Source organism: Xiphias gladius, chromosome 20, assembly GCF_016859285.1.
Source record: "Xiphias gladius isolate SHS-SW01 ecotype Sanya breed wild chromosome 20, ASM1685928v1, whole genome shotgun sequence".
Classification (NCBI taxonomy): Eukaryota; Metazoa; Chordata; class Actinopteri; order Istiophoriformes; family Xiphiidae; genus Xiphias; species Xiphias gladius.
In genome coordinates, this window is record NC_053419.1 from 21,896,036 (window position 1) to 21,918,758 (window position 22,723).

The 22,723-nt window shown below is 45.8% G+C and overlaps 2 protein-coding genes across 6 annotated transcripts; one reads left to right on the forward strand and one right to left on the reverse strand.

Moving 5' to 3' along the window:
- Positions 1 to 14: 14 nt before the first annotated feature.
- On the reverse strand, positions 15 to 8,188 carry LOC120806513 (3-hydroxy-3-methylglutaryl-coenzyme A reductase-like). Of its 2 annotated transcripts, none has more exons than XM_040157758.1 (20): positions 7,760 to 7,998; positions 7,349 to 7,553; positions 7,119 to 7,230; positions 6,883 to 6,970; positions 5,994 to 6,078; positions 5,791 to 5,896; positions 5,571 to 5,677; positions 5,331 to 5,450; positions 5,023 to 5,144; positions 4,624 to 4,910; positions 4,382 to 4,527; positions 4,073 to 4,267; positions 3,741 to 3,899; positions 3,498 to 3,655; positions 3,279 to 3,384; positions 2,992 to 3,162; positions 2,741 to 2,881; positions 2,101 to 2,259; positions 1,404 to 1,558; positions 15 to 1,314 (listed from the first exon to the last, which is right to left on the reverse strand). In XM_040157758.1, exons 2-20 carry the CDS (start codon positions 7,508 to 7,510, stop codon positions 1,281 to 1,283), a joined length of 2,613 nt encoding a protein of 870 aa, XP_040013692.1. In that variant the 5' UTR covers positions 7,511 to 7,553; positions 7,760 to 7,998; the 3' UTR covers positions 15 to 1,280. The 2 variants fall into 2 exon arrangements, with proteins under 2 accessions (XP_040013692.1, XP_040013691.1); XM_040157757.1 differs by lacking the exon at positions 7,760 to 7,998 and adding an exon at positions 8,032 to 8,188 and having other exon boundaries at positions 16 to 1,314.
- Positions 8,189 to 11,142: 2,954 nt separating this feature from the next.
- LOC120805988 (beta-1,3-galactosyl-O-glycosyl-glycoprotein beta-1,6-N-acetylglucosaminyltransferase 4-like) lies at positions 11,143 to 14,315 on the forward strand. Of its 4 annotated transcripts, XM_040156585.1 has the most exons (3): positions 11,673 to 11,880; positions 11,963 to 12,007; positions 12,186 to 14,315. In XM_040156585.1, the coding sequence occupies exons 2-3, from the start codon at positions 11,967 to 11,969 to the stop codon at positions 13,489 to 13,491; spliced, it is 1,347 nt and encodes a 448-aa protein (XP_040012519.1). In that variant the 5' UTR covers positions 11,673 to 11,880; positions 11,963 to 11,966; the 3' UTR covers positions 13,492 to 14,315. The 4 variants fall into 4 exon arrangements, with proteins under 4 accessions (XP_040012523.1, XP_040012519.1, XP_040012521.1 ...); XM_040156589.1 differs by lacking the exons at positions 11,673 to 11,880; positions 11,963 to 12,007 and adding an exon at positions 11,143 to 11,333; XM_040156587.1 differs by having other exon boundaries at positions 11,673 to 12,007.
- Positions 14,316 to 22,723: the final 8,408 nt, after the last annotated feature.

Here is a 22,723-nt window from a genome sequence, read left to right on the forward strand (position 1 = left end):
ATTACAGAAAGACAAATTAGACATTAAGATTCAGCGTGATGTTTATTTTTTAAATAAAACATTGTACAATCTTTTGACATAAATAGCTTTATAATTGAATATTCTAACTAGAGCATGCTAAGGCTCAGCTTCTCTAAGACAGACTGTATGTAAGGCCACTTCTGAGCTTCACTGCTTTATGACAATGAGAATACATGAACCTGCAGTACCCGTAGCCAGTACTGAGGGCTGGCCCATCCTCTTACCTCCACCATGCCAATAAATCAGTGGTTCCACACACACAACAGTGTACCATAAAAGTTTATTAAATTAATTAATATGGCTTTGGTTTTCCTATTAGCCTTAACGCAAAAAAGCAACCTGCCTTTAACAATTCGTCTAGGTGGTTGATCCAGAGTCTGAACAAACCACATTGTGACCAGGACCATCTAAGGGCACGGGCTTTTCTTCCCTGGGACCAAGAGGTCCAACAGCCACAGTCATTCTACAGTATACACAGTATACAGCAGCACCTTACTTCAGGAAGGATTGTGCAGGTGATATCCTACGTACACTGATGTAGTACTACGTACATTCAGGCAGAGAGTTGGCAATTTAAACCTCTACAAATGTCAGTTTACAGTAACGGTGCTGTCTCAAGCAAGCTTTTGGCAAGTGCAAACATTAATTGTTCCAAAAAATAAAAAAAACAGGTTATAGCTGTCTGAGGATCTCACGTCATGCATTTTGGATGGAAAAAAACCACACTAGAATTTATGTAGAAGCTGTGTCTCTCCATCTGTGACAGGAAAAGCTCTTGGCTTTTGGCTTTACGACTCTTTAGAGGCACAGGATACTTGTTCAAGACTTTGTGCAGCACGGCGGATCTGACCAACCCAAACCCCATCACGATTCCCAGTTGTCTGAAAGGTCAGTGCCTACCAACAGTGAAGGCTTTCTCAAACGCCGCTGCAGCGTTTAGATGCAGACAAATGGCACGAATGAGTAATCGCAACATAACAACTCAACCCAGAAAAGTCTTTTTGCAATCAGTCGGGCGACACACACAAAGCAGGCGCACATTGGCTGTGGTCTTCAGCATGTGTTGGGTCTGGCTATTAGCCTGTTAGTCTTTAACATCTGGATTTCCACAACCCACAGCTCTCCCTTTAGAACCCAACATTAGGAGACCCTTACCGGTTCTCACAGTGGAGTTTTGTGCCGGTATCCGGAGCGTTTTACTCTGGCTGACTTGAAGACGGGCCATCGGCATTTAACGCCACAAAGCTGTTCTCTGACTTTTACGAAGGTGTTTTGGACAAATTTGTTGTAGATCTAGGAGCGAAAAACAGAACAAATTCAGCACTGACGGGGAAAAACTACAAGATTTACAGACCACAGAGAACATGAGTAAAATATCTGACCTGTTGTGGGTCATGTGGCTCTTGACAAGGTGCCCGGCAGCTAGAGCGGCCATCAGGGAGAGTTCTCCTGCCAGGACAGTAGCACAAACTACACGGGCCAGCTGACGGGCGTTCTCGCCAGGCTGGTTTGGACTGGCACCTTGGACACCCAGCATCTAAAGACGGGAAGGAAATGGATACGACTATTTATTGGGAGGGCTTTATATTAGGAAAACATCTGGGGACTGGATAACCACAGGCACTTCTCCTGTGTGCTCCTGGCTGTAAAAGTTCACTGAAAGGATGTGTTGTATTCTTCTACACTACTCATCTCGTCAGACTTTATTTAAGTCCAGTCAAGTTTGTGTTTCCTTATTTATCAGCTGCCTCATCACACAGTCACTGGAGAGCCAGGGCCACCGCCACTAGTTCTCTAGTGTTTTGTTACTACTACAACTTTAATAAAGGATTTTTTTTTTTTGTTAGTTTTATTTGTGAATTTAATAAATCAGTACTCCTCTGATGTACTTTCAATCCATTTGTAAAGTGAAGGACATTAACACAAGGATTCAAGAAAAAACGGCTTGCTTGTCCGGTGTCACTCAGACAAACTTCTTATGAACTAGTACCATGAAATTAAAATTCTGGAGTATGGAGACATAAAACTGAAAAAATACATTTTGAAGAAGTAAAAGTAGAAAAGTGTGGAGGACATTACCTGCAGGCAGGCCTGCTGTGGCGGCAGGTTGGTGCCTCCTCCCACAGTACCCAGCTCTATGGAGGGCATAGTGCAGCTGATGTACAGGTCTTCTCCATCCGGACCAGTAGGCTCCATCTGAGTGATGCAGTTGGAGCTCCCCACTGTCTGAGCAGGATCCTGCAAACGCAACACAGCAATATTAAAATCGGTAAGCGTGGCGATGTACTGATAAATGTTTCGGGCTACGCTGATCACCAGCACCGATGTCATCATTTTCAAAGTGTCACAAGCACGCAAATATTGTCCAAGCATTTCCTGACAGTAAGTTATTTTTCTTTTAAACTTAATTTTTATCACCACATTAACTACTACCTTATGTCAGTAAGATAAATTGATTATACAGCTGTCAGAGTTTATTGTTCAATCATACCATTTCCGTCTCCTGCTACTTCAGCTACAGCTGAATATGATATGTAAACTACCACAATTAGTCCAGAGATTATTTTCACTGTTCATTTCCTTAGTTGCGAAACCTTTCTTCTCTGCAATCACAGCTACTCATTTGGTTTGTTGTGGAATTTTTTTTTTTGACAAACTCTTCACACTTCATACATGAATTCAGTCATTTAAGGCTCAAATGATCGGAGTGACGGATTACCTGTCCACAGGCGATGTATATGGCTGCTACAATGTTGGCAGCATGAGCATTAAAGCCCCCTATACTGCCGGCCATGGCCGAGCCCACCAAGTTCTTGTTGATGTTCAGCTCCACCAGAGCAGCTGTGCTGCTCTTCAGCACCTGCAGATACATTAAAATGGTTTGTTGGCGAGTGCTGTTTGCTAGTGCGGAGACATTTCCCGATGTTACGACTGGAAATGCTGAGTAGGAGTCAAGTTGCAGGCGTTTACCTCCCTGACCACCTTGGCGGGAATGGTGGCCTCACACACGGCCGACTTGCCCCGGCCCAGGATCCAGTTTATGGCAGCGGCCTTTTTGTCGGTGCAGTAGTTGCCACTGACCGACAGCACCTCCATGTCTGGATGCAGCTCCTGGAGTCTGTGCAGAGCCTGCTCAGTCCCCTGGGAGAACACAGCGCGCACACAGTTCAGTGACAGAGTGAGCTGCCTAGAGACTGGAGAAAACGTTACACTGACATTGCACGGACAGCTGACTACCTCGCAAGAGTCGGTCATACCTTGGAGAGCATGTTCATGCCCATGGCGTCTCCGGTCTGAGACTGGAAGCGAATGTACAGGTTCCTCCCAGCTAAGCCCACCAACAGCTTCTCCAGACGAGCAAACCTAGCAAGAGAAAATATTCACGTGTGATCCGTGTGTCCACGTTATCATTTCATACACGTGATTCTGCATCCATCCTTCTATTTTTCTCATCCATATACAGCATTTCCTCTGACCTGCTGGTCTGGTCAAAGACCTCTTTGATCAGGCTGAAGCCCTCCGAGGTCTCGAGCCAGACTTTGACCTCTGCAGCCCGGCACACCGAGGGCAGTCTCACCACAGGACCCCTGGTCATACTGTCGGCTAGGATCCTGCTGCGGCAACCCCCGCTCAGCTGGACAGGAAGGATGACAGAGTCAGCACAGCACAGACACACACACACAATGAACCACAGCCAGAGCTGCATCTTTCTCACGTACAGAAAGCGCCCTGCATCCTCTGTTAGTGCTGGCCACCAGGCAGCCCTCTGTGGTCGCCATAGGAATGTAAAACTGCTTCTCGTCCAACAGGAGAGGACCAGCCACCCCTACTGGCACCGGCATGTAACCGATGACGTTCTCACAGCAGGTACCCATCACCTACAGGACCAGAACATAAATACAGGCTGAATAAAAGCTGTGCTACAGCTGCAACAAGAAACACGGGAACATTTCATTTGTCAAAAATAAAAAGATAAAAAAATCAAAGAAAAGGAATCTGCTGGCAGAAAATAAACAGGACTACACATTTTACAAGTACACGCTGCCACTACCTTAGAATAGTCATAGTCCTTGTAAGGCAGACAAGCCAAGGCAGAGGGAACAGGCAGTTTGGGTGATAACATTTCCCTCCTGATAGCCACGCCCCTCTCCCGAGTCTCAAGGACCGCTTCCAGTTTATAGTTCAGGATGTTGCGCGAGGTTACCAGGTTTATCACCTCTGCGTCGCTGAGGAAACGGGCGCCTCTCTGGAAAGCATCAAGGACAAACCAGTGATGTATTAAACCTTAAGACACACACAGAACTTAAGATGTCTTGTGCTTTGTGCCCATGGAGGATTTCTATCTGCACTGGCAGCTTACCTGAGGATCTGAGAGGACGGCCATGCATTCCTCCAGCGTCCGGGCACCCGAATTAGAGCCACTTAGAGGAACAGAAGGTGTCTGAGCAGGAGACTCCCCGGCGCAAGGGCCGCTTTTCACCGAGACTGCGGGAGCCTGAGTGACTTCTGTTGTAGAAGAATCGGGACAGGCGCACAGGTCAAGCAGTTACACCGGTGAGTACAGGCATCATTAAAGCTAGCAGGGCCAATAACAAGTCTCACCCTTCTCTCTGAGCACCGTGTCAGCCTCGGGGGAAAGCTTCGAATCTGAGACGGCTGGGGAGGTGGGGTTGGTTGCTGAGATACCCTTCATTGTCTTCTGGTGTTTCTGGGCTAGAAGGTCCCTCCTGAAGCAGTCCCCTGCCACCCTGGGCTTCTGGGTTGGAGGAGAGCTGATAATTGGACTCATCAGGGACAGGGAGGATTCTGCCTCCGTTTGCTCAAAGAAGACGTACTTCACAGCCAGGAGCAGGGCAAGACCGAGGGTTATCACCTGTTCCATGTCCATGCTGGTAGGAGGTGAAGAGACAGGAAGACGTGAGATCGGTGGGTTACTGCGCAGGAATCAATAAGTCAGATGTAATTACAGAATGAGCGATCTTCCCTCTTTAACGTCTTTACCTGGTACCCATGGTACGACCAGACTTCGGTCTCGTAGCTATGGGCCCCTCCGCCGTTCGATTCTGACCTGGATTCTCCGCTGCCAGTCGAGTGTGGGCGTGAACCAAGGCTAGACCCAGAGACTGAGAGGGATACCATGAAATGTCCCGGTTAGACCGTTTACACACCTCATTCTTCTTTCTTCAAAAAAGCCACTTTTAGACTTATGTTTATACAGCGGGCGAAATATTTTAAAAGTCCGCACAGTGAGCTAATTAACTTATACATTGTTAACGTCTGTGGTAATATAGCTGGATACAGTTTCCCACCATGATCATTTTCACCCTCTGGGTCACAGGATTGGGCTTGTTGTCCTCTTCCTCAGCCAGCACGCGGGCAAAGTGGCTCAGCTGCCAGACTGGACGACCCTCGCGACTTTCCCTGGACAGCTGTACGCAGAAACACACAAAAGCGCTCACAGAAAAATGAACTGTCAGACGCATTAAGCCCCGACCGACTCCTGTCAAGACTCAACTGTAACTCTCCTAAAAGTCACCCATCATTCTTACCTCCAGGACCAGCGAGACACACGCAGGGAAGAAGGTCATGAAGACAAAGTAATTGGCCAGGACGGACATACAGCCGAAACAACACATGATCTCTAACTGAGGCACACCTGGAAAACAACAGAGAATTGCAGTGAGTTCAATTTCCAATCAATATACCATCACCACGGCGTATTTAATATTCAGAACATAGCCGTCACTGTTTGGCAGGTACAGTCCTTACCTGACATGGTGCCAATCCCGATGACCAGACACTCAACCAGAGCATCCAGGGTGAAGGTGGGGCCCAGGATGGCCATGCCCTGGGAAATATTCTCCCTCACCTCCTCCTATACACAAGACACAGGGACACAGCACCAGTCGGTGACAGCCCACCTACTTTTACCAGTTACACTTCACACATATGCACACGGTGTGTGATATTACCTGAGTGTTTGAGCTGAGGGCGAATTTGGCCAGTGCACAGGCTTTGGACAGGTCTATGAGCAGGAGGAAGAACGGCAGGGCCTCGCTGGAGTAAAAGGAGTCAAATGAAAAACGCGAAAAGACAAGTGTGATATTTCACTGCAGCCCAGTCTACACTGTAGAAAAGCCACAGGTTCCACAAGTGACACCGACGTTTTTGGTGGGGAAAGGTGTAGTCTGACAAATTTAAAATTAAAGATCAATTCAGTGTTATCTTTGACATTAACACCGAATCAAATGAATCATGGTTAATGTGAACGGGCTGCACAGCCCTGGATCTTGCAACTGAAGATCCATCTTAAAACTGAATCTGTAATTCTTAGTCCGATTGCACAGAGCTGAAAAAAAGGGCTGGAGGGGCACACTATGTCACTTGACTGACCCTTGACTTGCACTTCAGACAGTTTTCATCAATAGTTTGATCTCACCAGCATACTACTAGTCTTGTGTACACCTTCTGTATACAAAAACTGTGTTGACAACACATCTAGTGGCGTGTGGGTGGTAACTCTGCACTGGTGTTAAAAAAAAAAAAAAAGGGAGCAACATTTCCTCAGAACATTTACAAGTGTTAAAAAGTTGGCTTCCTGTTAAGGTAAGATAGAGATAATAAAACTTAATAGGTGTCGCTACGCCTTCCCGGATGAGATGTACTCACAAAAGTAATGTGACAATAATCTCAAGCACTCTGAGCACAGACGGGGGATTCATTTTCCCTCTAAGAAGCACTTGGTGCTTGTAACCTCTACTACAAATACCCCAAAAGAGACTATGGACTAGGATACGAGTTGTTAGTAGTATTCAACCATCTGGCTGCAGAGACACATGTTAGTGCATATGAAACACTCACTTAAGGCCTGTCAGCTCTTTCCCAAAGAAGTGGATGACCACTGTACTGAAAACAAAGCTGGAAAACACTGTGAATAAACCCGCGATACCTGTAGAATGAGAAAAAAATAGAATAAACTGGCAGGTTAAATATATACAGTCTGGCATTTTCATAGCAATGCTGGGTGATATGAAGTAGTGCTACTACAGATCGATGCTGAACACGCTGCACCTTCCGCAGCATCTCACCGTACTAACCCAGTATATATTTGGATCCCAGTTGTCGGAGATTCTTGAACTGGAAATAGATGTAAATGATGGCCATGCAGCGGGTGACCGTAAGGATGATTATGTCGCTGCTGTGGATTTTCTGCAAGAGAACAGGTGAGGGCAAGTCTTCCCGTTAGCACGCAGACACAACTTGAGTGCCCCCCCCTGTCCTGTAAGTGAGATGACCTGCCACCCCCGCCTCTCACACCGGGACTCACCTCCTCGACTTTGGGGCACCCATTCCAGCTGCACAGCTGGCTGCTGGCTGCCAGGCTGTTCATGGACACCAGGCAGACGGTGAGGGCGAGGGTGCCCACGATGACCTCCCATGGGTGGGAGGCCACCAGCAGGCCGTGGAGCCTGAACAGACGTGCCAACATGGCCCCGGGATCGCCTTCCTGCTAGCGAAGGTCACAGCCTCGCCTGTGGGTAAAGGAGGAGAAGAATACTGACACGTCGTTTCCAGTCAACGAGACAAAATGTAATCCAGCTAATGTGAGAGACAGAAGATGTAGCCGCTGTATTTTTAGGTGATAATGGCCAGACCCAAACCTAAACACTGTCTGTGTGTTTAGCTAATAGCTGTAACACATAGCTTCCTCTCGATGGCTAACTACCGCGAAACATACGCCTTTGGTTCACAGCTCGCCGACCGCTTCGGTTGCTCTCTTCGGCGCCCGCTAGAGACCGGTAACAACGACGTTTAAGACGATGCGTGAGACCCGCAGCTCGTGGCCGTACGCCGAGAGTTGCCGTTAGCCTCGGTTAGCATTAGCCACATTCGCTGTCACGCCCCGGGGCTAAGCGCCTCAGCCCGTCTGCGGGTCAGCTCGCCTCCCTCCCGGCGTTACAACACCTAGGTAGTTACACCCCAAAGACGCGGAATCTTAAAATGGTTCACTTGTAAAGGTGAGTCTCGTCGTGGTCAGAGAGTCCTTCCCATGACGCCGGCGCCTCTTCCCCAAAATCGCCCCGCCAGCTGGCTACGTCGTCCTGATGTAACGAAAAACCAACATGGCGTTGCGGAAGCGCCGATGTCATGTTTACGTCATACGTCGGGGGCTGTGGTGAGACGTGACGCTGTTGCGGATTCATCGTGTGTGTGTGAGTGTGTGCGTGCGTGCGTGTGTGTGCGTGTGTGTGTGTGTGTGTGTGTGTGTGTGTGTGTGTGTGTGTGTGTGTGTCCATGCAGTGTCATTACTATACTTTATCTTAGATATTAGAAAGAGCTCGAAGCTGTTCGACCGCCGGGGGAGTTTAGATTCCAGTTTTTCCTGCCATATGCAAAGACAATGAATCACAATGACCCGGGACATGAGATGAGAAGTACAGTACTGTGCAAAAGGGTCCATGCAGTAAAATAAAGTGAGGAGGCTTTAGAAAATAAAGCATCATGGGCGGTTTTTATTCATCAGTTCACGCCCTACAAAGCGCATTAAACAGAAAAAAGACCGAAATCAAAGCAGTATTTGCCGGACCCCCCCCCCTGCGCCTTTGAACCGGCACCAGTGCTCCGCGGTGCACTCGCACACATTTTTTTCACGACTCGGCAGGTAGGTTGTCCGAGTGTCTTGGACGACTTGTCTCAGTTCCTCTGTGGATTTAGTCCGTCTCAGTGTCTCCTGTCTCTTCCTGTGATCCCAGACTGACTTCATGATGCTGAGGGGGGGGGGGGCAGACCACCTTTTGGAGGACTCCCTGTTCTTTTGTCTCTGAATTCAGTTCTCTATGACTCTGGCTGTGTGTTTGGGGGCCGTTGTCTCATGCTGCAGAGTCGACCTGGGACCGTAGTATCGCGTGAACGAGTGAGGATCTAAACATCTGGAGTCCCTAAAACCTTCACACGGTGGTCTACTTCGCTGTGCCCTTGGAGGAGCCTTTCTCGGGCTCAGCTCAGCACCACAGGGCACTGATCTCCAGACATACTTCAAAAACTAAACTAAACAAGTCAACGTTCATGCAGTAATGTGTAAATGTTAAATACCGTGGGACCCGAAGAGATTCACCGGGTGTCATTCGGTTTTCGGTCATTTAGAAACCGTAATTCCAAATTTGTTACAAATATTAAAAACTTTCACCACTAAAGTATTGTTATGAAGGGTCCTGCATTATTACCTGACCTGGTGGTCCGGTCAACTCAATTCTATTGATGTCGCCAATATCACAAGTCACACAGTTGATCACAAATCTACTTTTACCACCTTAATCGTTTTCCATTTATACTGTGCTCACGTGGTCCATATCCCCCGTAAGGTGGTTTTTAAGGCCCCAGGAAGGGCCGGGGGCCAGCCTGTAATTTGAAGAGGAACTTGGAGGAGTATGAACAATGCACAGACGGCCCAAGGGCAAACGCCATTGCCCCCACCCGGGGCCCCCTTTAAGGTCCCACTGGCCAGGATAGACGCTCACTGCCGTTCGGCAAAAGGTCAACTTACCGGTATAAGTCCAAGGCGGAGTGTAGCACTATTTCTTGGGCTGAGCTGAATTCATTCATACCGTCAAAACACAGTCGAAAGAGCACCGGTGGTGCTCGGCTACTGTGAAATGCTGCTTTGTTATTTATACAATATTCACAGGTGGATTTTCCATCCTGGGTTCTAACCCCCGTTTTGGGACAAAGCACGTTTTTTTTTTACAATAGGCCATTCAGAAGACTAACACGCAGGATTCAGTGTGAAGCCAACGAGACTTATGCAAACTCTGCCTGTTAGTTTCACAGAGGGGAGCCAGTAAAGCCACTTTTGTTCTTTTCACGGCATGCGGACATTTGAATCCTAAATGTAATCAAATGAAACACGTCCTTTCGCTATGACTAGAAAGTAGATAACGCTGACTAGATGATGACCTGGCTCCACGATTGCAATCTCGGGCATGGCACATCACACATCTGGAATTTTTTTTGCATGAAACACACCTTGAGATATACCCTGTTCCTGATTTAGTGCTTCCTCGGTGGCTAAAAAGAGACGATCCGAAGCATCCGCTCTTAAGAGAGCGTGCAGTTGTCTGAGGCAGCTTGAAATGTTTGGTGCGGACTTTACCCTGTGACAACGGTCTGTGCTTTCCTTCGCCCCACGCTCAGCAAGCAGCAAGGCAGCCGGTGTGGCTGCACAATTCGTCGCGCGGAAAGCCGTGGGTCTCTCTCTCCTGCCGGCTCCCAAGCGTCGCCGCTGTGACCGTCGTTTACTCGTTTTCACTCGGCCTTTGTGGGCGTGCGAGCCGCGGATCGACCCGAGTCGCCCGCTGGGGAGTCACTAGTCCTCCTCTGGCACTCAATGCCACCGATGACTTTGTACGGAAGACTCCGACAGGGTTGCCCGCGGGGCCTGCGGGATGTGCACTGATGCTGTGCTGTACGAACTAAGAGCATCCATCTCGACCGGACGTGTTTCTCAAGCATGCTTTATTGTATTGGCCTAGACCGAGTTACTTTCAGAAAGCATTACGTGACGCGTCCTTATGTTGTGTGGCTGAGATTTTAGCTGCTCGTTAAGGACGAAACGCAAAGCTCGAATCTCAGCTTCTCCTCTGGGCCAAAACTCCAGGCGGAATTTGACAAATGAAGACCCTCAGACGCGTGTTCAAACCCGTCTGACGGTAAACCGTTTGCGGGCTATGCTTCTTGTAAAACAAACGGGAAAGATGACTTCATAAACCGACAATGTACGGAGAGGCCCGAGCTTTTGACTGGTGTAGTGATCCAGTCGGTTCAGTTCCCCTGCGGCGACACGTAGCGACACCGAACCGATGGATCATCGCATCAGTTTTTAGGGTTCACTCCTGAAAAACACTGCGTCCGAAAACTTTGTTTTCTTTTGTTTGTTTGTTTGTTTGTTTTTTGTTTTTTTATGGAGCTGAGTCTGAAATGCTTTTCAGTCTATAGTTTCATTTTTCCATCCTATAAATATTCGGGTTACTCTGAGCTCGGAGAACGGAGTGGGTGTAGGCGCCACCCCTTTGCTGTCCGGCTGTGAGTGGATCGTGTTTACCGACTCCATAAAGGGCTTCGGTCACTTTTTCCTCGACGTTTGCGTCTCCGGAGGCCCGAACCCCACCCGGGCCGACCGATCCATGCATCTCCCCCAGACTTTCATTCTACCAAAAGAAAAGAGAAGGAGAAAGATTTTTACTCTGCGAGACGAGAAAAATCAGTTTCAACTTCTCGAGTTTTCCCTGAGTGCCACGGATTCTCTCTCTCTCTCAGTGAGTTCAGATGACTCCGGCCACGGGGTTTTCATTCATCCTCGTTAATCAGATGCAGGGACACTATTAGGGGACCGTCGGCTCTCGGGGATGTCCGTAATTTGCGCACAGCTCCGCGCCTTCGCTCGCGCTCCATAGTCACTTTTAACTTGTGCCGCACGTAACAGCGACAATGGCTCGAATAGGCGGCGGCATATCAAGCACGAACAGACACATTTTCCAGCTCTCATCTGTGTTATGGATAATTAGTGCATATAGCAGCGTCTCTGAGCCCCTCCCTCTTTCCGGGTTTATTTTTTTTTACCCCCCCCCCCCCTCTCCTCCTTAACAAGACACCGAGACACAACACGAGCAGAGATTCTGAGCGCGTTGTGCCTCTTGACCTCTTCGTGCTCTGGGTGGCCGTGTTGGCAGATTAAATGCCGGGACGCGATTAATGGCGAGGTGTTGTCAAGTCGACGGTGTCAATAGATGTCGCAGCAGTCATGCGTAAAAGTGGAATGGCACAGGAGACTAATGGCCACGCGTATCGTTTCCTCTGACGCCGGTAAGTTGTTCATTATTAGCAGGCGAGGACCGAAACAGCTGCATATATAATCTGAACGTATCCTCCTTTTTGCAACTTTTAGAGTGATGAAACGGTCTGCAAAGCAGACCGGCACCTGTGGATCGGGGTGAGAGTGTATTTAATAATTCTACAGCAGGCCTGTGTAATAGTCAGAGCCACACTTCTCGTTTACGGGTGTTATGTGGGTTTTCTCATCTCTTAGGTTTACCTGTCATTTTGCTTAAAATTTACAGTTAGTTCTGGTTCCCGTTCCCTCACGTCATTGTTTTCCCCCTTTGCCACAGAATGAATAGAAGATACTCATTTTGGAGACTAAGAAGAAGGCAGTTCATAACCTCACTCCTGTCACTGCTGACTCTGTGCGCCCTGCTATTGGTCAGCGTAAAATACAGCTCCATCGCTGAATCCTTACCTCCCCCAGCGTTTTTAGAAAACATTCAGACGCTCCGCAAGTACAATATCAGCTGCTCAGCGATATATGACATGGACCCGGTGGAGGTGGGTAAATCTCTGATCATCCAAAGACAAAAAGTTGTGGAGGATAAGGATGAAACTCTTGCAAACCTCACCTCAAACTGCCCATTATTCATCAAGTCCAGAGCCTATGATGATGTGTGTGTCTTAGAGGAGGAGAGAGACTTCCCTCTTGCTTATTCCCTGGTTGTGCACAAATCTGCGTGGGCAGTGGAGAGACTGATCAAAGTGCTGTACTCGCCGAGTAATATCTACTGTATTCACTATGATCAGAAGTCCTCAGCTGAGTTCATTTCAGCCATTGAGGGCCTGGCCCGCTGTTTGCCCAATGTCTTCATCGCCTCCAAGCGAGAGTCTGTGCATTATGCAAGCATCAGTCGACTGAGAGCTGATCTCAATTGTCTGTCCGACCTCTTGGGGTCGGAAGTCAAGTGGAAGTATGTCATCAACCTCTGTGGCCAAGATTTCCCCCTCCGGTCCAATATCGAGCTGGTGACAGAACTGAAGAATTTAAATGGTGCTAATATGCTGGAGACATGCCGACCCACTGAGCATAAGAAGCAGAGGTTCACCTTTCACCACAAGCTGACCGATGCCAACTTTGAATACCAAAAACTGCCAGTGAGAACAGAGCAGATAAAGACCCCACCACCTCACGGTATCCAGGTATTCTCTGGCAGTGCCTATTTCGTCTTGTCGCGGGACTTTGTCGTGTACTTGAACTCCTCGGTTGTGGTGAGAGATTTTTTAGCCTGGTCCGAGGACACCTACTCCCCAGATGAGCACTTCTGGGCCACGCTTGTTCGACTGCCAGGCGTACCCGGAGAGGTGCCCAGATCCCAGCCCGATATCACCGACCTGATGAGCAAGACCCGGCTGGTGAAGTGGCAGTACCTGGAGGACAACCTATACCCACCCTGCACAGGGACGCACGTTCGCAGCGTTTGCATATTTGGTGCAGCAGAAATGCATTGGCTACTCAACTACGGTCACTGGTTTGCCAACAAGTTCGACCACAAAGTGGACTCCATTCTCCTTCAGTGCATTGAGGAGAAGCTGGAGGAAAAACAAAAGTCATTCCAATCAGTGGCATCCCCAATCTGTCGTAAGGGTTAACCAAAGTTACGGTATCCTGTACAGCGGCGATGACAGGCCAATCAACGGAGAATTAATCTGCAACAATTATGAAAGCCTTTCACCATTTGAGTGGTTTTTTTTGGGGAGGGGGGAATGCCAAACTTCTTTAATGTGAGAATCTGCTGCTTTTTCTTGTCTTTTCATTTCTAGGAAATTGATTCTCTCTGGATTTTGGACATTTGGTGATATAACGTTGGGTTCTAAGGAGTGTGAAGGGCATTTTTCAGTTTTCCGGTGCTTTATAACCAAACAAATTAAATTTTTTAACGAAAATAATCATTATTTGCAGCCCTACGACAGTAAGGTTTGGTAGCAGTACGTTGTTTATCAGAAATGGATTCTTTCTCACTGACATTCAGCCTCAATTCAGCAAGTTTCAAAAAGGCTGTGATCATTTTTGTATCCACGCATATAGTTTTGGTTTTATTTGTCCAGGCTTTGGGATATTTGTCTCTTAGATTGCCCTCTCTGCCACATCAGTGGAGGTGAAAGGAATTTCATTTGTGGTGCTTACGGTAGTTACAAATGTCATTCAAAGAAACGAATGGTCCCCAACAAAAAGGAAAACATATTTTCTCATTTACAGGTAGAGGTAAGTGAGAAAATATGTTTGGTTTTGTAATTTGAGTGAATGACTTTAATAAATGGTGATTAGAATGTAAAGAGTGGCTCCATTTGAGACCTAACACGACCTAACCTGGTTATGCGTTTCCAATCCCTCTGACCCATGTTGAAACATTTTAATTAAGAGAGAGTTTTGCAATGTAATTATAAATAAATTGCGATGCTCTGTGTATTTGCATCAAGGGCAAATGTGCAAAAATGGTTGTATTGTTTCCTTTGCTGTTTTTTTTTTTTTGTACTTCTCAGAACAGAAAACAGGGCTGTGTGATTTAAGTTGTGTTCATCGATTGGGTTTCGGGAGATGGGTGTGGGAACAGCTGTAGCTCATCTGTGGTCTCACTAATTCAGATAAGCAGGTGGGAGAACCTACACATCAATACCTTGTAGTTATGTGTATTCAGTCTGTAATCTTTCTTCCAGTGAAGCTTGTCAACTCGCCTTCACTACATTACATTTTATGCAACGCTTTAATCCAAAGTGACTTACGTGTGATGCAACTCAGGGTTCAGTGTCTTGCCCAAGGACATTTCGGCACGTGGACAGGAGGAGCCGGGGATCGCACCGCCAACCCTGCAGTCATTGGTCAACCCGCTCTACCACCTGAGTCACAGCCGCCCCCCCCCAGGGTTAAACATTACTCAGGATGCAATACAGATAATACTTAGTCAGTTATTAACAGTCAAAGTAGTTAATCATTAAAATCTGTTTATTTGTTTTCTGGGTGAGATTTAAGGCTATTCGGCCTCCATCGACCCCCAAAACATATCATCTATACACAGTGTTTTTGTTCATATAACCCCATATTGTGGTTTATTTCTCATTTAGTTAAAAAAAAATGATGAGAGACAAAGACCGAAGATATTTTAGAGTAACTGCTTAAACGTATCGCGATGAATCAACTAAGTCCTGTAATCGTGTCAACGTAATAATCGCTCTAAAATAGCTGCCATTTGGAGCCTAACTGGAACTTATAAGTCGAGAAATCTATTACCTTGGGGTTTAGACCTGCGGTGCACAGGTTGACAAACAAGCATACAGCATACTTTTTCTACATGAGCGAGTGCGTTTGGATTCAGCCTCTGTAGGTGCGGTTAGTGCATTACATGGGAGGAAATGACTCAAATATAGCATTAACAGCCCAATTGTAGTTGTACTAAGCACTGTTTGTGTAAGCAAACTTCTTATTTCTTGGGATTTCAGTGTACCACTGAGATAACACGATTACACTGTTTTTACAACAACGAAAACAGGAAGTACTCTGAAAATATACCAAAAAAGCTACGGAGAACAGATAAATCTCAGAGCAGATTCAAGTGTTTTGTCACTATCAGTCGTAAAGCGCAGTTCGTGGTCCCTCTCTGTATCGTGAAGTTATCATCGAGGACAATCCGTAGCAGTGAAAGATAGGACTCAAACTTACGAGGTCTGACTCCCCTAATTATCGGCACACGTCATATGGATAATGGCTGATGGTCGGGGCTGACCAACAGTCACTGCACGACATTTAGATGTTTCGCCACTTAGTGGTAGTGAACACCGTGGGCTGAAAAACAAGTTAGTGGAGCCGGAAATATTTTTAGACATTGAATGGCACTACAAGAAAGGAAAACATGATTAATAGGTTGACAGGCGGAGGACTGGTTGAATGTCTCCACTTTGTTAAAGTGCTGATTGAAGAACACAGGGACTTTAAAGGCCTTAAAATCTATTCTCTCTATCAGCTTTTTACTTTAGGTAATGGGAACCTAAATAAATGCACTTTCCTGCCAATGTCCGAACAGTTTTGGTGGTTTCATACGAGATTTCCGGGTTTTTTTCTCTAGTTTGTACTGCGTGGGGCTCGTTGTCACATACTTCTGTGTACCAGTCATGATTAAATTAAATTGTGATGGCAGGTTGTGGGTTGTTTTGTCCCTGTCAAATCAAATCTGATCAAATCCCACCCACGTAGTCCTGATGAAGCAGACTGAGATTTAGTTTTCCAGTGTTAAGGTCTGGTCACACCAGCATTTAAAATGGAAAAAATATCACCTGAATTCAGTTCATGTCAATGGAATTGCTGCGAGCAACTCTGGTGAACTTATGTGCCCCACGTACATGTGGCAGGAGTCCAAAATGGAGGACGCTATTACAGCTTATTAGCTGTGTCGCACCATTCACTTTAACCTTCCTCTGTCTCAGTATAAACTGCACCACAAAAGGACGGTTGCAAACAGATATGAGACAGGAGTCAATGGGATACTATGTTTTTTTGAAAAAAAACAAAACGTGTTATCTTATTGTCCTGTTGCTGACCGGGCCAACACGCAAACATGCTAGCCGGCTGTTAGCATGGGAGGTGTCAGCAAACAAACCTCTTCAGCAGCTTTTTTCCCCTCACCAGCAATTCTTTGTTGACTAAAATGATGTATAATTCTGTCGGGGGGGGGGAATAAACGGCCAAGTTCAGTGAAAATAGAAAGAAGCTCCGAAAACTATTGCGACTGACTGGTGTTAGTGTCAGCGGTTAGTCCTCCAGCCAGAAACTAGTAAGACAGGATGATGAACTCTTCTGTTCCCCTTTCTTGTGTGATCAAAAAAAAACAAAAAAAAAAAACATAAACCCTTAATTGTTCCTTGCTAAGTCATTTGAAGCCAAGTTTTCAGGGGCTTTAAGTAATATTCACGGTAACCAGTTAAAAACGGACGCAGGTTTGCCTCAAAGTGTTATAAACATATATAGAACTGGTACCAGTGAAGAATCACCTCTTAACTACGTTGCCAGCGAGATATGTCACCCAGTAGTCTTATTGCGAAAGCAACAGCAGCTGTGTCTGATACTCGAAGAAAGGAGCCACCGTGATCGGAGTTCATCTACTGGCAGTTAGGCGAGGCTCGCGGTGCAAGGTGATGGGGCCGCTGTAAGACTGACAGACAAAGTGAGAGAGGACCTGTAACAGATATGAACAAGTGTGCCGTAAAAAAAAAAAAAAAACCTGGCTCAGCTGAAGGGATGTTGACTTCTGAGAGAAGATTTGGACAGAAGTTTGGACAGTTAAAACACTCCTGGTCCTTGTTCTGTTTGAAATGAAACTTCAAACGACTGTACTCTTATTGTAAGTGGTTCAAATTCCACCTCGCACAGAGTTTGCAAAATCACCGGCCGTTTTTTACGACCCAGTTTTTTGTTTTTTTTAATTCATACTTTGGTCCTTCCTTCCACGTGGTTGTAATAACATTTCACTCACCCCCTTCATCGCTGTGATCTGAGGATGTGTCAACAGGGCTGGACACAGTCTTACAACAATGACCAAGCGAAACGTCAGACACACTGCGGTGGAGGAGAAGCACTTTCCGAGTCACATAATGTCAATTCTTCAGTGTTTGAGACTGAGAAAACCTCATATACGATCAAATAAAAGTTCGTATTTAATTGCTGCATCCTCTCCGTGTAACAAGACAATAACAACAGTGTGTGAAAACTAACCGGAGGAAACATTTACTCTACTATTTGGGATGTTTTGACATTTCCATTGATCGCGGTGATGTACACAGTGTTAACCACACAGTAAAAAAGTTGCAAGTTCTTTTGTGCAAGCTGTGGTTTAGGCAAATGCTGTACCTACCAAATATACGTTTAATAAATCATTTTTGATAATAGCTTTCAGCACATGCTGATACAGACTTTTTCACTTATATTAATGAAAAAAAGGTGTAGGTTAATATTAGACATCTTTATGTGGTACCTGTATCATGCTATATTCTTTTCCCTCCCTCCCGCAGCCGGCAGCACTTGAGACTTGCTGAGTTAACATATTTAGCTTGACATTTAGCGCTCACACATCAGTTATTTTGGGATTTCGCTCAACTACTAGAGCCGAGTGTAGTCTGCCGGTGAGCTGAAGTCTCAAATACAGCATTTCTTATTCTCTTCTCCTGCAACAGTATTTATCAGAAATGTCGCTATTTTTTCTCCATTCCCAGGAAAATGTTATGTAACGTACATATTGCTCAGTTTATCTTTCTTGGCATTTTTGCTGTCGTCACAGTGGCGCTCATGTGACCTCTCCTGGATTGCCTGTTTCCAGTTTTTTGACACTGTCCTTTCCAATAACTTTTCAGGATAATAAACACAATTGAGGTCTGGCCGTTTAACTCTGCACTTCTTCTCTGTTCTTCACTTCAAACTGGTTAGTTTCAATCAGTTCTTCTCTACCCAAGTGTAGGTTAGAGTTTGGAAAAATCCAGCTGCTGAGTGTTTTTTTCTACAGACGATTGGTGGTTTCGAAAAAAAGGTGATCCATGCCAACACCCTTAAATAGCTCTTGGTTGCTAACCTTGTTTCTCAAAAGTGTCGGGTTTCTGTCCAAGCTGCAGTTCTCCGCTTTGAGCACAAGAGTATTGTATGTGTTTCAAACTACTGTACAACGTCATCTGATTTTCTCTCCCAAGTTATAGAGGATAATTTCGTTGCATCCATTTGGTTGCTTTCGGTTTCGGACACGCATCTGTAAATCATCGACACTTTTGTATGCAGACGGAGCTGGACACTGGACCCATTAGCTGCACTTCCTGGTCAGCCACAGAAAAGCCTTCACTGCTCCCCCTCCCTCAAGAGGATGATGTCGCCCCCTGAAAAGGAGCTTTTAGGCCCCGGTGACACATTTCCCACTGAACCCTCACAGCTTGACTTTGTCTCTGATCTCTGCTATTCAGACTGACAACTATTACAGAAAGTGCAGCGGTAGGAAAGCAGGTTTCTTTGCTTCACTATAATGTTTTAATGTGATTGTGTGGTATTTTTCAGAAATGCATTTAGATGCAAGTTGAGTCTTTCTCAAAGATTTTGACCCTGACTGTGAAAGTCTGTTTTCTGCAATAAAGGAGGACCACATCCAAGGCGCCACACCCTTAAAAATCCCGCGTATAAATGAACCATTGTAGGTCAAAATGAGGTGAGAAACGTTTGTTCGCGCAGTCTAGCGCTGTGTCTGTTCTGTCAAGGCCAGAAACCTCGGAGTCATGTAAAGTGGGAACTCGGCAGCTGGGTAACACAATGAAACGACAGGTGTCGAACAATATTACATTCAGTGCTTCAAAGATCAGCCCGAAGTTTACACAGTCCCTCTCCAAAGGTGGAGCAGCACCTGTTGTTTCACCAGATTCATGACATTTTACATTTACACCAAAGAGAGCGATATAAAAGTGTCACCACTTCTTACTGAGAAGCGCTTGAACAGTGTTTGTTAGTTTAACAACCGTGTCTTGATGCAGTCCAGTTGTCATTTCAAGAGCTGGGTTAAGAGGTTTGTATTTAGCTATAAAGGGAGGTATGTGGTTATTTGAATACGGCACTGTCTCCGAAAACTGACGCTTACCACCAGTTCACTTTCCTCCAGTGACTGCAGCACACTGCCTCACATTGGCCTTAGTGTGAACTGCATTATTTTGCGTATAGCTGCCCTGTCTGCCAAAACCGTAGACTGTATGTTAAGAGACTTTATTTACAGTCTATGGCAAAAAAAACAAAACAAAGACGCACACAATTTATAAATTTAGAAATGCAAATGTTCATCTCCTATTCTGCCTTTTATGTTAACTTGTTATTATGGTAGATATTTCCAATCCAAATTTGATTGAATGCTGATTTTCTGTTATGCGAGAAAGTATCTCGGGCCTTTAGTTGAGCAGCTCTGAGGAAATTATGATTGAAAACTTCAGAACGGCTGCTGAGCGGGTCCTGTGGTAAGATTGTTTTTGTCGACTCTTGCACATTCAAAACTAAAGCCTCACTAAAAAAACCCCTCTCTGTGTTGGTCGGGAGGCCGGTTGTGCTAGACAGAGGATGGGTTGTACATTCTTTTGAGGTGACGGCCAGAACCAAGGCTGGGATTCAGAGTGATGGGCACGGTGCGAGTTGTTGACTGTTTGCCGAGTCGCCTTCTGTTGTCTGCCGAATTGATGAGTCTAGCAACTTTGTTTTTCTCCTGAACCAAGGTTCCCAAGCCAGGACCTGATCCAGGCATATAGCCGGACTACAGAGCTGCCTACGCTGCAGCTGTCACAGATATCGTTTTGAGTGATGGTCTTCTTTGAAGGAACTGTGAAAATCATCTCACAAGGGGAACGTGGGAGTTTTTTGAGGTTATATTGACCCACTGCTGTCAGAGTACTTAACTAAATCTGACAACCAGCTTCATGACTTTCAACCCAGTATGGCTCATATTTATTTGAGAGAATTTCCAAACCCTTATACTTCAAGTTGGCAAATTTTAGGCGTCTATCGTGTACAATGTCAGTGCAGCTTCAGAAATTGGAGAGGAGGGGAAGCTGAAAAGGGGGATTGAAGAAAACAAAACATAACAACTAATGCACGCACACCTGCACGATCATTTTAGCCCCATGAAGCCCTTAAATATACAGTGAAGTATCTCGGGAAGATGCTCTAGGTTTGAGCAGACATGCCTCCCTACTCCGCAGCAACAACTACCTGCAGTGGAAAAACACGGCAGAGCAAAACAGGTAGAGAGACACAGCGGGAGAGCTGTCGCAAATGGAAACTCAACATTCCTTAAAAACTCTGTTTTGAGCCATCATTAGGCCCTGTCGTTGGTATAAATCCAACCAGGTCCAGCTGGTTTGGTAGGCCCTGAACCGCTCAGTAGTCCCTCACTGTTTATCTCGTTCAACCAGTCTTACAAATAGCCACTAATTAGCAAGCCCCCTGGTATCAGGAACTTCCCTTTAAATAAATTGTCATGCCCCTGGGCCTGTTTTACTTTAAAAAAAAAAAAAAAAAGGTTTCAATATGAGGCGTGTAAGAGTGCAGACCACAGGGTCATCAGGTGGGCCCCCTCTCCATGACTGGCGTTTGCTTGAGTTGAGCACATAACACCAGGAAGGCGCAACGCCAGTGCCCCGGAACTACCCCCCTCAGCTCTGCAAAACAAGCTACACCTTTTGGCTAACATCAGTCTCTGAGACACATGTCACATTTGTTAGTGTGACTTGATCGAACTGAGCTGAACTTGCTAAATTGGCATATTTAGTACCCTTCGACAATGCCTTGTGCCGGGGGGAGGAAGGATGGACAGGAGGCCTGCGTCTATTTCTGCGAAGCCATTTATAGTCGGGAACAGAATGCCCAGCACAGTATGAAGATCAGCATGTTGTTAGCTTGTTAGTTTGTTTGCCAAGCGCGCTATTTCACATCAGATGACAAATTTAGCACCGTAAAATGCATTATCCACTCGTTAAACTTCATCATAGCATTTCACGTCGTAACACTAACATGTTCGGACAGGAGATATAACCGCTAGTGATTATGACAGGAGCAAAGAGGGCAGTCCGGTGACATTGTGTGGAGGAGGTCGGGGTGGATGGATGGGTCTTGGAAATTTTGGACTTTGACAAGGGAGACCGCTGTTTGTTTCCCGTTTCCAAACGACAATCATTGTTGTTTCCTTGACTGTTTCATAACTTTAACCACGTGTTTATCAATGATGTAACCACCGTAACCATGATGACAAAGGCCCTCTAACCTTAAGGAAGTAATTATTTGAACCCAGCCCATGTTCTTTTTGTGCCTAAACCTATGCAAACCTATACCACCGCACTGTCGTGTCATAAAAGGGTGAGTTGTTTTATTTCTCAACAGTGATATTTAACAGTTTATCTTTGGTATATCTCTTAACTCTGGGCTCAAATGTACACAGCAATCATTAGCAAGCCAGTACAGCCGTGCTAACCAGCCAAAGCCAACTAATATGCTAAGCTAATCAACGTGTTGCCAAAACTGATGGAAAGCCACCAAACAAACCTCCTCCGGTGCCGGATCCAAGCAGCAGAGAAAACACCTCTAACTTCATCAGCAAAATAAAATTCTGCACGTTTAACCACAAAACAATGAAATCCACAGTTCCAGGACTAAGAGGCAACATGACATAAAAGTGCAACGATGGAATGCATAGTAAAATTAAGGAGACAGTTGTTTTCTCATCCATGCAGGAAAACAAGGAACGCTTTTGTTTTGTTGCTGTGTAACTTTCATATACTGTAATATCCACAATCTGTTGGGACAGCATGTATCCTGTACCAGCCCTTTTTTTAACTTGGTTGCATGTGTATTAGGTTTTTTTTGCCTGCGTGTGTGAGAGAGGGGTCTGGCTCACATTGATCACTGCAACATTTACACGAACAAATGGCATATCCGCTCGTATAAATGTTTGCGGCAGTTATTTTCACATGATTTCACAGTTTTCGGCGTCAACATTCCTCAGACAAAATGTAAAATTCCATTTGAGTATAATGTAGTTAACAGATTAATGGCTGATTCAAGCAGCCGGGCGCACGGTATTTATCCAAACAGTTTATTTCTGTCTCCATGACAGCGCTTTATTTCTATTAGATAATTCAAAGCCTTTCTTCCATTCAAACTGACTGAAAGATGAAAGGGCTTTTGCATATTTTAACCTATCAGGTGATTAGTGGTTCCCATGCTCCAAGAGGAACACAACGAACAAATACAATAGTCACGTGATGTTCTAAATATTCAAATAATGTCTGCCAGATCACATCCAGTGTGCAGCTCCTGACCACTTCCTTGTTA